The sequence below is a fragment of the Gekko japonicus genome, unplaced genomic scaffold, assembly GCF_001447785.1.
Source record: "Gekko japonicus isolate JY-2015 unplaced genomic scaffold, Gekko_japonicus_V1.1 scaffold2397, whole genome shotgun sequence".
In the NCBI taxonomy this organism is placed as follows: Eukaryota; Metazoa; Chordata; class Lepidosauria; order Squamata; family Gekkonidae; genus Gekko; species Gekko japonicus.
In genome coordinates, this window is record NW_015167124.1 from 163,706 (window position 1) to 179,329 (window position 15,624).

The 15,624-nt window shown below is 43.8% G+C and overlaps 1 protein-coding gene across 1 annotated transcript in view; it reads left to right on the forward strand.

Annotated features, from left to right (window-relative positions):
• The window catches only part of LOC107111958, a 126,493-nt gene that overhangs the window by 29,154 nt on the left and 81,715 nt on the right, over positions 1-15,624 (forward strand). Inside the window, exons 4-6 of the mRNA XM_015413006.1 lie at positions 11,379-11,541; positions 12,077-12,253; positions 13,236-13,424. Coding sequence (XP_015268492.1) covers positions 11,379-11,541; positions 12,077-12,253; positions 13,236-13,424 — 529 coding nt within the window. The remainder of the gene's footprint in view (positions 1-11,378; positions 11,542-12,076; positions 12,254-13,235; positions 13,425-15,624) is intronic.

Below are 15,624 nucleotides of genomic sequence, written 5' to 3' on the forward strand. Positions count from 1 at the left end.
TAGGAAGGGAACTGAAAACAAATCAGCCAGTATCATAATGTTGTTGCTGTTGTTCAGTTGCACAGTTGAGTCTGACTCTTCGTGACCCCATGGACCACATCATGCCAGGCCCTCCTGCCTTCCGTCATGCTCCGGTGTTTGCTTAATATCATGTTCGTTGCATCGATAACACTGTCTAACCATCTTATTCTTTGCCATCCCCTTCTTCTTTGACCTCCAATCTTTCCCATCAACAGGGTCTTCTCCAGTGAGTACTCCCTTCTCATTTGGTGGCCAAAGTATTTTAGCTTCAGCTTCAGTATCTGGCCTTCCAGGGAACAGTCAGGGTTGATTTCTTTAGGATTGATTAATTCGATCTCATGTTCCTGGGGTCCAAGATCACTGCAGACAGTGACTGTAGCCATAAAATTAAAAATGCCTGCTCCTTGGGAGGAAAGCGATGGCAAACCTAGGCAGTATAATAAAAAGTGGAGAGATCACCCTGCCAACAAAAGTCCATATGGTCAAAGCAATGCTATTCCCAGTACTAATGTATGGCTGCAAGAGTTGGACTATCAGGAAGGCTGAGCACCGAAGAATGGATGCTTTTGAATTATGGTGCTGGAGAAGACTCTTGAGAGTTCCTTGGACTGCAAGGAGATCAAATCAGTCAATCCTAAAAGAAATCAACCCTAACTGCCCCTGTATAAATTGATGGTGTGCACTCATTTGGAATACTGTATACAATTCTGGTCACCACACCTCAGAAAGGATATTGTAGCTTTGGAAAAAGTGCAGAAAAGGGTAACTAGAATGATAAGGTTGGAACACTTTCCTTATGAAGACAGGTTAAAGCGCTTAGGGCTCTTTAGCTTGGAGAAGCAATTAATGAAGGGGGACATGATCGAGGTTTACAAGATTATGCATGGGAAAGAGCAGGTAGAGAAAGAAGTACTTTTCTCCCTTTCTCACAATACAAGAACTCATGGGCACTCAATGAAATTGCTGAGCAGTCGAGTTAGAAGAGATAAAATGAAGTACTTCTTCACCCAAAAAGTGATTAACACATGGAATTCACTGCCATAGGAGGTGGTGGCAGCTACGAGCATGGACAGCTTCAAGAGGAAATTGGATAAACATATGGAGCAGAGGTCAATCTGTGGCTATTAGCCACAAAGTATATAGGAACTCTTGGTCTGGGGCAAGTGATACTCTGTATTCTTGGTGCTTGGGGGGGGGCTATAGTGGGAGAGCTTCTAGCATCCTGGCCCCACTGGTGGACCTTCCGATGACACCTGGTATTTTTGGCCACTGTGTGACAGTGTTGGATTGGATGGGCCAGTGGCCTGATCCAACATTGGCTTCTCTTCTCTCCAAGGAATTTACCTACTACTGAGCAGAGTCAGTGTATTAATTGTCTCATCAGAATCCTACCTCCTTTTGCTGGCCAGCCAAGACGGCTGTGTTCAGAGCTGTGTTCTCAAATAAAAGATTGAAGGTCCCTAAACACACATTATAGCCCAAAGAATTTGTGATAGCAATAAAATAATAAAACCCCAAGTTCAAATAATTATAAAAAGCACAGGTGTTGTTTCACAAAATAATCTCAAATATTGTCCAACAATCAAAGCATCATCCTAAGAAGGTTTCTGCTAACCTTCTAAAAATAAGTGAGCTAATCAGGAGGGATTACCCATGCAGGAAGTTCCATAAAGTCAGCACAACAATGGAAAAGCCCTGGAATCTCCATCTGTTTCACTGACAATAGGCCAGATGCACATGTATTTGACCCTCACTTAATGAACTTGCAGGTATCTGACTTACTGTTGCCTAAGGAGTAAATGTTCAATGGGGGAAAGCAAGCTGCTAGAAAGAGTTCAGTGCCCCTTACACAGTGCCATGACATGAATCCATATTAAGCCTTCTCCAGCTAAATTACATATGAGAGGATCTGATTGTGGGTCTTCGGTGTCACTTGTGTATGTGTAAAGTGCCATGAAGTCACAGCTGGCGTATGGTGACCCCCACCAAGGACCTTTCAAGGCAAGTGAGAAGCAGAGGTGGTTTGCCATTGCCTTCCTCTGAAGAAAGCTCATTCCCTACCACAAATTTTGTTAGTCTTTAAGCTTCTACTGACTCTTTTGTACCACTACAGACAAAGTAAGATGGCTACCCATCTTCATCTTCCTCTGCAGAGCCTTCCTTGGTTGTTTCCCTTCCAAATACCGACTCTGCTTAGCTTCTGAGATCGGTCTATAGTATGCCTCCTTCCCACCCCAACATCACATATAGTCACATTCCTATGAGGAGAGACATTCCTTCATATTTTAGACGACATAGCATATAGCTTTTTTCATGGGAGACTAAGAAATGCTGCTTGAATATGGTAATTCACAGGAATACCTTCAATGTCACGAATGTCATGTAGAAAAAGAACCCATTGGTTGTTTCCTCTATAATTTCATGCTCATGAAATGATCCAATATAGCATTAGGGGCTCGATATGTTTGGCCATAGCTGGCACTGGACATTAGATTAAGTAGCTTCAACAATGCAAAACCTCACTGCTTGCTAATAATTCCAATATATGGTTTGAATGCAACCATTATGTATGATCTTGCATCAATACAATTTGCATAGATATTACAATGACTAACATTCCTTATAGGGAAAAATGCCATTACAATTAAAACAGAGGTATGAAAAAACCTATTTTGCTTTTTATAAGAACAGTGAAGAGGAAAGACCTGAAGTCATCATTCATGTGAATGTTTTGTGGTTATACTAGGGGAAGGGGAACAAATTCTCATTAGTATCAGAATGATTGTAGCTAATACAAAGGCAGCCTGTCTTCTTTATCAGTAAAACAATGGAAAACTTTAATAATAAAAAAGAAATAGGCAACTTTCTCTTCTTGCGATACAGATTTCCCCCCTTTTTATTAGGTCTGAGATTGAAAAGGGGTATTGTTAAGGAATACCAGCTTACCACAGTGGGCTGTGAGATGAGATAAGAGTGAAATACTGAACACCCACACCCACAAACAGAATGTGTGAAAAATTGAAATGACAAGGTTTTTGATAGGTTACTCTTAAAGTGATTGAGGTACTGTATCATGTTTGTTGGGAAAACTGAGGAAAATAGTAGAGTAATCTATTAAAATTAGTGCCTAGATAAAGTATAGATGATAGATAGATAAATAGATAGATGACAGATAGATGATAGATAGATGATAGATAGATGATAGAGATAGATATAGATATAGATATATAATTGCATCAAGGTAATTTGACTTTGCAATCAGACTGTGCAACAGCCATAAAGCATATCAATCACAGCTTGGATAAAAATACAGTTTATGTGGCCACATGTTTTTGCTTAATAATAAAAAAGGAACTTAAAGAATTCGCACATGGAATTTTCCCCCTTATGAAATAGAGAGGGTAGGGTTGATTGTAAGATATTGATAGAGTCTTCTTCTTCTTATGGTTGCCTTTTGCCAAGAATACTAGAGCTCTGTTACAACTTAACCCAAAAATGTCAAACATGTGGCCCTGGGCTGGATCAGGCCCATGCAGGGCTGCAATCCAGCCCAAGAGCAGCTGACTCTGTGCTGCTTCCTGCTTCCTGTATCTATCATTGCAGCTCCTTCTGAGCATTTTCTCCTATTTCCTGCTTCATAGGAGAAAAAGAAAGCTTTCCCTTGATTGGCTGAGGGTTCTTCCCTTCTCCCCCTCCCCTTCTGAGAGAGAGAGAGAGAGAGAGAGAGAGAGAGAGAGAGAGAGAGAGAGAACAGCAGCACCTTAATGACTAACAAAATTTGTGGCAGGGAATGAGCTTTCATGAGTCACTGTTCACTTCTTCAGATACAGCTGGAATATGAATCTAGAGTGAAGTGATTTCAGGTGCCAAAAGACAATAGCAGGCATTGGTAATGACAGAAGAAACCTAGGTCTCAATTCGGTCCAGGTGTTTGTGTTGTCTTGATTTTCATGATCAGTTGCAATTCAGCAATCTCTTTTTCTAATCTCCCTTTGAAATTCCTTTGTAAGATAACTGCTACTCTTAGGTCAGCAACTGAATCCCCTGGAAGGCTAAAATGTCCCTCCACTGGTTTTTGAATGTTTTGGTTTCTAATAAAGGTAGAAAGAGTAAGAGTCCAGTAGCACCTTTAAAGATTAACAAAATTGTGGTAGGATATGTGCTTTTGTGAGTCACTACTCACTTCTTCAGAGTTATCTCCATTTATTCTTTGTATCCTCTGGACTGAATCCTCCTGTACCAAATTGAGACGTAGGTTTCCTGTCTCATTACCAGTGCTGATATCTCCGTGTCTCTGTATATCACACCAATGATGATATCTCCACCCCTCTGCATATCACACCTAATACAATCATGCCTGCTATTGCCATTCGGCACCTGAAATCATCTTTATAAAGTTTATATCTCCGGTGCTTGTGTTACATTTTATGGCACACATGGCCCAACCTAACAAAGTGACGTTTATGTCAGATCTGGCCCTTGTAACAAATAAGTTCAACACCTCTGACTTAACCTGCTAGTATAAGGTCTCTTTATATAGCTACTGATTTTGTAGGAACCTGTAAAACTAGATTTTCAGAGACCATAAAAAGTAGATCAAAGAAAAAATCAAGCATGTTTAGGTTGTAAAGGGAAGGGATAGAAACAGGAAAACATGGCATGTAGTATTATCATATCAGGTCAGTATTGGTGGACTATATTTTGATATATATATATTTTGATGTGCAACCTGTACTCCAGACAACATGCCACTGTTAGGACAGAATATGCAGAAGCAGAGTGGTTTCCAACTGCCAAAGTTGTCAGACAATAGTGTATTTTATTTCCCTCTCTCTTCAAAATGCAGAACATATAATAAGGAAAGCTGAATTAGATATAGATTAAGGTGGAATGAAAACTGGTGGAAGGAACATTAACAATTTGAGATATCCAGATGACACCACATTAATAGTAGAAAATAGTGAAGATGAAGGTTAAAGCAGAAAGTGCCCAAGCAGGATTACAGCTGAACATCAAGAAGACAAAAGTAATGACTACTGGGGAATTACACAACTTTTAATATGGACAGTGATTGAAATTGTTCAAGCTTTTCTATTCCTTGGTTCCATCATCAACCAAAAGGGGGAATGTTGTCATGGGCCAGTCTGCTTTAACTGCAGAGCACTCAGCTGATGCTGATAACAGCCCTGTCAGCACCTCTGAGACTCAGCCAGCTGATGCTCCTAACGACCCTTAGATGGCAGAGGCAGGTCCTAGTGCACCAGTTGATGAGGACAGCAGGCACTCCAGCCCCATGAGCACTGGGAACACGGAAGAGACAACCCAGAGAGGCGGTGCCTCAACAACCCAAGATCTTGGGGAAACTTCACAGGCTGCCTCGCCTCCTCTTTCCCCACAGCCAGAGATCAGCCTAGAGCATCCCTGACAAGTGTTTGTCCAGCTGCTGTTTAAAGACTGCCAGTGAGGGTGAGCTCACCACCTCCCTAGGCAGCTGATTCCACCGTTGCACAACTCTTACTGTAAAAAGTTTTTTCTTAATATCCAGCCATACTTCCCATCCTTAATTTAAACCCATAATTGCAAGTCCTATCCTCTGCTGACAACAGGAACAGCTCCCTGTTCTCCTCTAAGGTCAAATCCACATGTGTGTTTCTTGCCGGTTTCCTGACATTTTCGCTCCCGTCCCCCAACAAACTGTCTACATTTGCATCTGGTTTCATGCTGGTAGTGCACCAGTATAAAAATCAGTGTCTGCATATGTTTCCCACCCTCTGGTAATGACTCCATTGTCATAGCCGCTCCGCACTGGTTTAAATGAATGCTGTTCTTTGCTGCTCTAACCCCTCCTTTCTGGTTTCATTGTGCTGTCAACCTAATGCAGACATTTTTGAGCTGTTGCTCCGCTAATTCTTAAATAATTCCAACAGGTGGTGCACAAAAAACTAGGCGGTAACTTGTGGTTCGATTCCAACAGTACTCTTTTCTCTTTTTACTAGCTAGCCCCCAAAATAATTTTTTTAATTTTTATCTTGTTTTGAAGCTTTTATTTCTTGACCCCTTTTACAGACCGACTGAACATTTTTAAGTTCACTACTGGTGCAGTAAGAGCTTGCATTTATCTCAAAACGTTTAAATCCAGAAATGGCATTTCTAATTTTATTCCCGCTTGGCTCTATTTCCTCATAGCTATGTACCAGCCCTCAAATCTTATCTTCCAAAACTTATCTATCCGCTTTCAAACCATTTGTTTTCTTCACACACACACACACACACACACACACACACACACACACACACTTTATGGGACATTTTTAAGTTCACCGGGGGGAGGATTTACTTCGAGCCGTAGGAGGAACACTCAGCAGTAAAACACAAGACCTGTGTTTAGCTCAGTGGGTAAATTCCTGTCCTGTAAATCAGGGCATTGTTGGTTTGATTCCTGCATGGCTGCTTTTACTCATCGCTATGTACCAGTCCTCAAAAAAAATTATTTGAAATTTATCTGTTTATTAAATTTATAATCATCAGTGTCATGACCCCAGGGGGTCTCTGCCTTCCGCCGCCACCACCCTGGACTTATGGTCCCTGTTGAGAAGGCCCAGGGTACCCTCTCAAGCACATACAAAATGCCCCCTTTACAGCCGAGAACACACAGGTTTGATTGACCCAGGCAGAGAAAATAATTAAACAGAAAGGGTTTATTAAAATAACACTGGGGCACGGAAAACAAGACAGGGCAAGGTGCTTAAAAAGGTATAACAGTGTGAAAAGGCAAAATAAACATAAACTAACGCAGCTACCTGTTCTACTTCCAGGCCCCCAGCCTCCCTAGCACTCACGCTGAGCCCAGTGGAGATCTTCCTCTCTCCCAGACCAGCCTGTCCCCACAGTGAGACCAGTCCGCAGAGAGAGACTTGAAAGAACACCCTGTTTTCCCTCAGTTAACGGCTAAGACCGACCCTCCTCACACAGTTCAACAGTCTTCTCACAGAATCTTCCTCTCTGATTGGCTATAGCCTGTTGCTAAGCCTTATGGGGACTGTAGACTGTCTGCTCACTGCCATGCAGGTCCCTCCTAGGACTAGGCCGCACTAGGCCCTGCTCCCAGCCCTGCACAGATCATGACAATCAGTGTGCACAGTTAACACACACCCCCCCCCAGTAATCAGACTTTTTGAGCTGTTCAGATGCAGAAAAATAGTCCATTGCACATTTGGCTCCTGTGGTCACTATGAACAAGCAGGACACAAAATAACACTGCAGATAATTTACCATCTCTACATATAGTTGTTTGCATCTAAAGTTGTCCTTCTGCTCATGGACAGAAAGACCCATTCCATGTATGCAGGACTTCTCTCATAAGCACTCAGTCTCAGAGTGAATTGTTTCTTTGGTTACTGGAAGGCTATCCTGGGAGTAGAAGGTCACATTTAGATTCAGCCCAATATTTTTAAAAAATCCTTTGAAGTAGTTTTAAATTAGCCCATTTTTTCTACAGATGATGGACATCAAATACATTAATTTTAAAAACAGGTTTGTACTATAATTAGTTTTGTTTTTGTTTTTTTTGTTCTGGGATGAATTATGCACTTAATACATCCATTCCACTTGAATAAAAAAACCCTGCACAGCAATCATTTTCTCTGCCATCATTTCAATATTATTCTCTCTCTCTCTCTCTCTCTCTCTCTTGCTAAGCAAATATGTAATGCACTTTAGGTACTGCATCTGCTAATTATGTTGAACTCTCCAGTGTATGATGGTTTTCTTACTAAACCTTTCATTATACCTGTCATGTGAACTTTAAACACTTGACACATAATAAAACTACAGTTATAAAAACACAGGCAAGATGACTTTAATAATCACACTACCTGTTGCAAAAAGAACTGTTGGAAGGGTGAGACAAACTGAACAACAGGCAAACCAAGTGAAAATGATCTGTGAAACAAGCGCTCCTCCCTTCCACTTCCAATTTTCATGGGGTAGCATCAATATTTTAGGGGAGACACTGGGCAGATTTTTTTTTAAGTCATTAAAGAAAAACTGTAACACTTTAAAGCAGACCATCAATAATAGCTGAAATGGAAGGAAACACTGATGCACCATAGGAAAAAAAGGTGATTTGAAAGATATACTACTTGACTGACTCAGTTCAGTGATTGTGACCCATTGCATGGATAGTAACACAAATGAAAAGTTCAGCATCACAGCAGCATGGTCTCCTGGGTAGAATATTCTATTTTGTTGATTTATTTCTTCTAGGTACTTTTTTTTTCAAGGTGGCATACATGGACATTCTACTGACCAGACGCAGACTGATATAACTTCACCCACAGTGGTTCTTTCGACTGTGCCTCAAGACCCAGGCAATATCAATCAATAACCAGGAGAACATTAATGTACCATGGAGGATTGTAATTCATATGATTTCCACCATTCAGAAAAAGATTTAGATGATTAACAGACCTGAACATTGTTATTACCTTTTCTATTAATCCAATATACAACATTGTAATACCACTGAATTAGATAGTCTCAGTTTTCCACTGCCTCAAGTGGAATATATTGCTTTATGTTTCATAACATTTGTATTTTTAATATCTGACTAACCTACATTCTGAATACTTTTAAAAAGCTCTTATCTTATTTAAACTACTAGGATTGTCTAAAATGTTCTCACTAAAGCAGATATGCTATGAAAATCCATGATAGAATATGTGAGATTTTAATGTTATTTACTAGGGGTTTTTTTTAATTGCATACATACTTGCCATTGCAGAGCCCAATATGGCTACTGTGACTGTAATCTTATGATGGATTATAGTTCACACAGTGCTTATTTCAACACTGAAATTATTGTTTTCACCCTAGTGGCAGGCTAAAACATTGTTCAAAACATGAATTCATGACAGTGGTCTTAGATTTCGGTACCTTGCCTATATGCTCTGATTGCCAAATTGGCAACACAGCTTTTATGACCTGGTAGAGTAGGATTGCAATGATAACAACACTGGCTTCAGCATAAATCCCATTAAATGCAATGACGTGTATTTTGGGGTAGACTTGTTCAGGATTACTCCCTAGCTCTACTTGAATACACTTCTTCCCAATGGGTTTCCTTCACAAGACCCTTCCCCCCCAATATATATGGTAATCTTTCCAGTCTTGTGGGTTTTTATCATTGATAACAATATTTTCTATCTATAATGTATGCTCATATTTCATCTAAAATGCATGAAACATTAAACTTTCATTAATGTACGTCATAATCATACAGTCTTAATCTGTTATTAATGGTGAGAAACTGTATTTATATAATCACTCTTACAATGATCTAAAAAATTCTGAACTTACAGATGAGTTTATGAGATGTACAGTCCCAACTGCAGTCATAAAAAATTCCTTTTAAATCCATAAGTTTCAAAAGTGCCTTGTCCTCAAATTCTGAAATGCCTGTCCCCAAATTAAGTCCTTTCTTCTACCCCAAAATAAATCTCTCCCCTACTTCATCATATACTTTGGTGAAGTATCATCTAATAATGAGAATAATCTAATTCCCCAGCTAAAGAGGCAGCCAATGATTATTGATTCAAAAGGTGTTTATATCTCAGTCTGTTGGGATTCCTCAATAAAAATGTGTGTAAAATCAGATAATATTTAAAAAACTGGATATCCCCCCTTATTTTAAAAACACATTTAACCATAAAACATGATCTGACAGTTCTTTATTAATACCACCACAGTGTTCCTCCACAAAGATCATCACCCCCACAATAGTATTTATTTATCTATTATTTCTGTTTCATGTGTTACAAAAATGGCATTAAATGTGAGAGACTAGGAACCAGAATTGTTTTCATTTATGCTGGAAAGGCATAGTAGAATCACAGGAGTCTCTTGGAACAAAACCAAAGCCAAGTAAACTGCAATCCTAAACAAACATACACTATTGCATTAAATGAACCAAGACCGCAGACTTGTACTCGAAGGTGTAGCTTTGAGCACAGAGTTGGAGAAACGGCCGTAGCCTACTTTGCTGGCCTGGACCCAGTCTGCAGAGGCATCCAGCGCGGCGAGCCTGAGTGGCTGCAGTGCTGATCCCGGGTGGCTCTGGGCAACGCGGAAGAGGAGAAGCATCCAGTGGTCTTCTGGGGCAGCAGCAAGCAGTGGCCCATTTTAGGCAGCCGCAGCCGCATTTCCTTCACCCCCAGGGCTGGCAGTAGTGGTTTGTGGCGTGGTTTTTTCAGGAGCGGCTCTGGGAAGGGTGGCTCTGTCAGCATACTATCATGTATGGGGACAAGATGACAGCCTGGTTGACAGCTAAGAGAGTCATGTGATCATGTCACCAGGTCTAGATTGCACCTAAGTTGCATCAGCCAAATGATGTCACCATGAGTCAGCACTGGACCCTGATTGGTGCTGGGAGTGTATATATTGTGTACAGTACTTGTAGAGATGTTCACTCTGGTGAATGCCTTGCTGCGAAGCACTCTGTCGGATTGTACAGCGATTTGAGTCTGAGAGTGCTAAAGAGACTGTGTATATCTGTGTAAATAAATCCACTGTGAATAGTCAGCACCAGCAACCTAGTACGTGTGATTACTAGACGCTTCATACGGGGAGGGTTTCAGCCCAGTGAGTCATGACCTGATCCGTCAGTGGTGGCCCACGGTCACAGCCAGCAGCAGTTTTTGGGTGTTCCCCCCCAAGCGGCTGGGCTCTGGGGAATTTGGTACTGGGAGGGCACCATGGGTCGGTTGCCACAGCAGTTTCCATTCTCTGGGTGTGATTTGAAAGTAGCCCCAGAAAGGAGTGGCCGTTGGTGGCAAGCCTGCTTAAAAGCTCGGCTGGGTCATCAGGGGAGTTTGACTAAACGGCCAAGGTGGTTTTGGCAGGCATTGCTCCCTGGTGGCCATTTTGTATAAACATACCCTCTTGGCTGTTAAGGAATGGCAGTTAGGTGGCCATTTTGGGTGGTGCCATCTAGAAGTGGTCATTTAGGGTGGTCTACTGCAGGCGGCCATTTTGGGGAAGTCTCTTTGGGGTGGCCATTTTGAGTGGGTATCAAAGGGCGACAATTTGAGAGCAATTGCAGTGGCGGCTGTTTGGGGAAGGCCTGCTATTTGGAAATTAGTTTAAAGGACATGACACCCAAGAAGGGGCAAGCAGCCAGCCCCAAAGAAACCTACTCAGAAGCCTCCAAAGCAGCCCACTCTTTTAAATTCTTCTGACGAGGATAGCAGAACCCTGTCAATGCAGCCATCCTAGAGAGGCTTGCAGCCCTTGAGAGTCGGCAGGGTGAGCATCCTCCATCTGGTGACATGTCTAAATCTTTTCCCAAACATTCTTTCCAGGTGCAGGTGCTGACGCGTTTAGCTCTTTTTGAGGACAGACAGGGTGAAGTGGCATCAACATCTGGTCAGCTGGTCCAAAGGCAGCACTTGGATGACAAGCGGGAGAGCAAGGGCACAGAGGAGCTCCAGGTGGAGCTTTATAAAGGACTCCCAAGGAGCGAAGGTAAGGCTGAGAATACTGGTCAAGGTGTGTCTTATTGGCCTTGGGGGCCCTGTGCCCAAGGTGCCACTGGTTATATTGCACACAACACACAAGGTAGTGTTGGTCATGCAGTGCCGGTTTGTTGGTCACCCTATGCAGGATGGGGAAGTATGGCCTGGATGGGGCTACCCAAATTCATGTGCGGGTTTTGTAAATTTGGGGGGTTCTGGATATGACTCAGTTTCAGCAGGTGCCTTTCCCTTTGGGGACCTGGCTTTGCCACTTGGATATCACCTCTCCATTGCCACTAGGGATAAAATCCTTAAGGGAGAGTTTATGGATGTCTTTAAATTATTATACAGGGAATTGGAGAAGAAAGATAAGGAGAACCTAGATGAACAGGAGAAGGAACGCCTGAAGAGGTGCACTGTAGACAGGATCTGGGCAAATTGGTTCCCAGGATTTTTAATTTACACGGCGGTGATAGTAAGACATCAACCATGGAGGGCTTCAGCAATGCTCTAGTATATGTACATAATTTATAAAGAATTTACAGATTTCCTGAGCCCTGCATGGCTTCCGTACGATGAGGAGTTCAGGATGAGGGCAGCCATGAATCCAGCCCTGAGATGGGACCAGTTACATCTGCACTTATGGCTGCAGATCATGTCTCCCTATCGACGATTTGGCAATGAGAGGACAGATAATGGCTACTCCGTCTGCAAGTCACAAGGTCAGGCAGGTACCCATGCCCAGGCGGGGCAGGTGGTTCAGCGATGCCCGCTTTGCTGGGAGTTCACCTCCCACGGGACATGCAGCTGCAAGTCATGTTCCTTCAGGCATGAGTGCCCTTTGTGTGCCCAACACCCTCTTAGGCTGCCCAAAACAAAGGGAAGGTCAGGAGGCAAGGGAGGTAAGTGTCCTGGAGGAGGCGTGTTTATAACCCCCCTCCTGACAAAGGGTCCCAGCCCAATTAAAGTTGAAGTGCTTGAGCATCAGTTGGGGGATTACCCCAACTGACGGGATGGTGCTTACCTTTTGGAAGGTCTCACTCTAGGGTTTAGGATACCTTATCAATGGAAGAGAAGGTGATATAGTGCTCCTAACCTGAAATCAGCTAAGGGGATGGAGCACATAGTTAGATAAAAAATTGAAAAGGAGTGTAGGGAGGGTAGGGTACTTGACCCATTTCCTTACCCACCAGTTAACAATTTGAGGGTTTCCCCATTGGGAGTGGTGGTGAAGAAGGTGCCTGGTGAGTATCGCCTCATTCTCCACCTGTCCTACCCACATGGGGAGTCGTTGAATGATGCGATACCAGAGGAGTTCTGTTCAGTTAGATACACCTCATTTGATCAGGCCATGTTAAATGGTGCGCCGCTGTGGCCAGGGGGCGGAATTGGCAAAATGTGACATTAAGTCAGCCTTCTGTCTCCTCCCGGTCCACCCAGGTGATTTCAAGCTTCGCCTTCGAGGGCAAATTCTACATGGATAGGGCCCTTCTGATTGGTTGCTCTGTGTCCTGTGCTGCTTTCGAGAGGTTCAGTTCCTTTTTAGAATGGGCCTTGTGTTACAGGACTTCTTGTTGGCAGGGAGAAAAGATACAGGGCAGTGCGAATTTTTACTGACCAGCTTCATGGACCTGGCAGAGGATCTGGGAGTTCCTGTTGCCCAGGAGAAAACTGAGGGCCCTACTCCCATTTTGACATTCCTAGGTATAGAAATCAACACAGTTGGGCACCTGTGTAAGTTACCTGCTGACAAATTGGATGCACTGCAGGTGCTGATTGACATGGCCAGGGTGAAGAAAAAGATCACCTTGCTGAAGTTGCAGCAGCTGGTTGGCCACCTGAACTTTGCGTGCAAAGTTGTGGCACCCAGCCAGGCATTTGTTAGGAGGCTATGTGAGTCCATGAGGGGTCTCCATCTCCCGCACCATAGGACCAGGATTACCAAGGGGATAAGGGATGATCTCATTGTATGGAAGAAATTTTTGGATTCATACAATGGGGTGTCTTTTTGGTGGGAGGACCTTCTAGTCGAAGCTGAACTGCAGGTCACATCTGATGCTGCAGGCTCCTCTGGCTTTGGAGTCTATTTCCATGGACATTGGTGTGCTGAGGACTGGCCTGAGGGATGGTTCCAGGCAGGGTGGGTCAAGTACCTCACCTTCTTGGAATTTTTTCCAATTGTTGTAGCAGTGTGGATTTGGTCAACCATACTGTCCACTTCTGGTGCAACAATCTGTCCTCAGTGCACATGATTAACTCATTGACATCCAGGTCTCTGAGGGTCATGGCCCTGGTCAGAGACTTCACACTCCGTTGTTTGCCGAACAATATTTTGTTCAAAGCCAGGCATGTCCCAGGGGTCAGTAACGGGGTCGCTGAGGCTCTCTCCTGAAAACAGATGGAGAGATTCCACAAGCTGGCTATGGAAGCTGACCAGTTCCCGGTTCGGATACCGGTGGAGGTGTGGCAGATTAGCAGGCTGAGGCCGACAGGGCAATAAATTTAGCTCTCACCCCTTCCACCCGGAGAGTGTATAAGAGGATGGGTAAGCCGTTTGTGTCCTATAGGGAGAAAACCGGTCTAAGACAAGTTTGGCCCATACTGGTGGCCCATTTGATGCAGTTTTGTGTGTCACTGCAAAGTAAGGACCTGTCAGCGCGTTCCATTAGGGGCAAGCTGTCATCTCTCGCCTATGCCAGAAAGGCATCAGTGTTTGAGGAGAAGATGAGTGACTTCTACATTAGGAAGATGCTCGAAGGCTAGTCAAGGGAGGGTGGTAAGGTTGTTGACTCTAGGGAACTGTTGACCCCAATAGTGCTGATGGGGCTTAAGGCACAGTGGCACACACTTTGCAGTGAAGGATATGAGGCTGCACTGTTCCACGCAGCATCACTGGTTGCCTTTTGGGGGGCACTGTGGATCAGTGAGTTGGTGGCTGGCTTTTGCCAGGATGCATCTGGCCTGGGACTCAACCGGCGTGATATTCACATGCTGGACACCAAAGTTAGGATCATGCTTCAGCAGTCAAAGACTGACCAATTGGGCAGGGGTTCTGTTATCGAGCTGGGCCAGTGTTCCGAGGCTGAGTTATGCCTGGTGCTGGCATTATGCCAATATTTAGCCATGCAGGATGAGGGCGTAGGCTATTTATTTTAACACAGGGATGACACTCCCCTCACCCAGTTTCAATTTTGGGTCCTAACACAGAAAGTGCTGGTCTGGTTGGGATTAGGTGGGTTCCACTTCAGAACCCACTCCTTCCGGATTGGGGCATCTTCAACAGCAGCATCCATGGGGTATTCCAATAGCGAGATTCAGTAGATAGGTTGCTGGAAATAGTGTTGTTACAGGGGATACGTGCAGGATTGCAAAGTTTAATGCTATGTTTAGGTTATTAATAGGGTTCCTCTTACAGGTGCTGCAGGCTGCAGGGTAAGACAAAGAGTCACCGTCTGCAGTCACAGCATGGTCTTTTGGGCTGCTCACTGGGCCAGGAGGACACCCATCGGTTCTCAACTGGGCATTAGCGAGAAGGCTGTTGTCAAATGGTTGGGAAGGAGGGGCATCAGATGGCCTGTACTCCTTTCCATGTTATTCAAAGAGAGGCAGGGGCTTCCTCCACATGTTTTGGTAGTGCACTTAGGGGGTAATGACTTAGGTCTGATGAAGGGCAAGGCCCTTGTGTTACAAGCTGAGGCTGACCTTGCAATGATAAGAGCAAGGTGGCCCGGTGTGCAGATAGTCTGGTCGGCTATTCTGCCCTGCCAGGCATGGCATAACTTGGGAGACCCCCACTGCATCAATCGTGCCAGGCATAAAGCCAACCGCCAGATGAGAAAGGCCACGGAGGGTGGTTTAGGGCAATTTTTGCTGCACCCCAATATACAGGTCTAGTTCCAGGACCTGTATTGGGCCGACAGGGTGTACTTGTAAGACAAGGGCAATGCGTTATTTTTACAGGACTTGCGGTAAGGGATTAGGTCAGCCTTGGGCTGTTAGTGGGAGCAAAGGCCAAAGCAGAAGCTTGGTCTTGGCTGTGGCAGGTTGTTGTGGGCAAGAAACCGGAACTGGTGAGCACCTTATGGCATTTTCC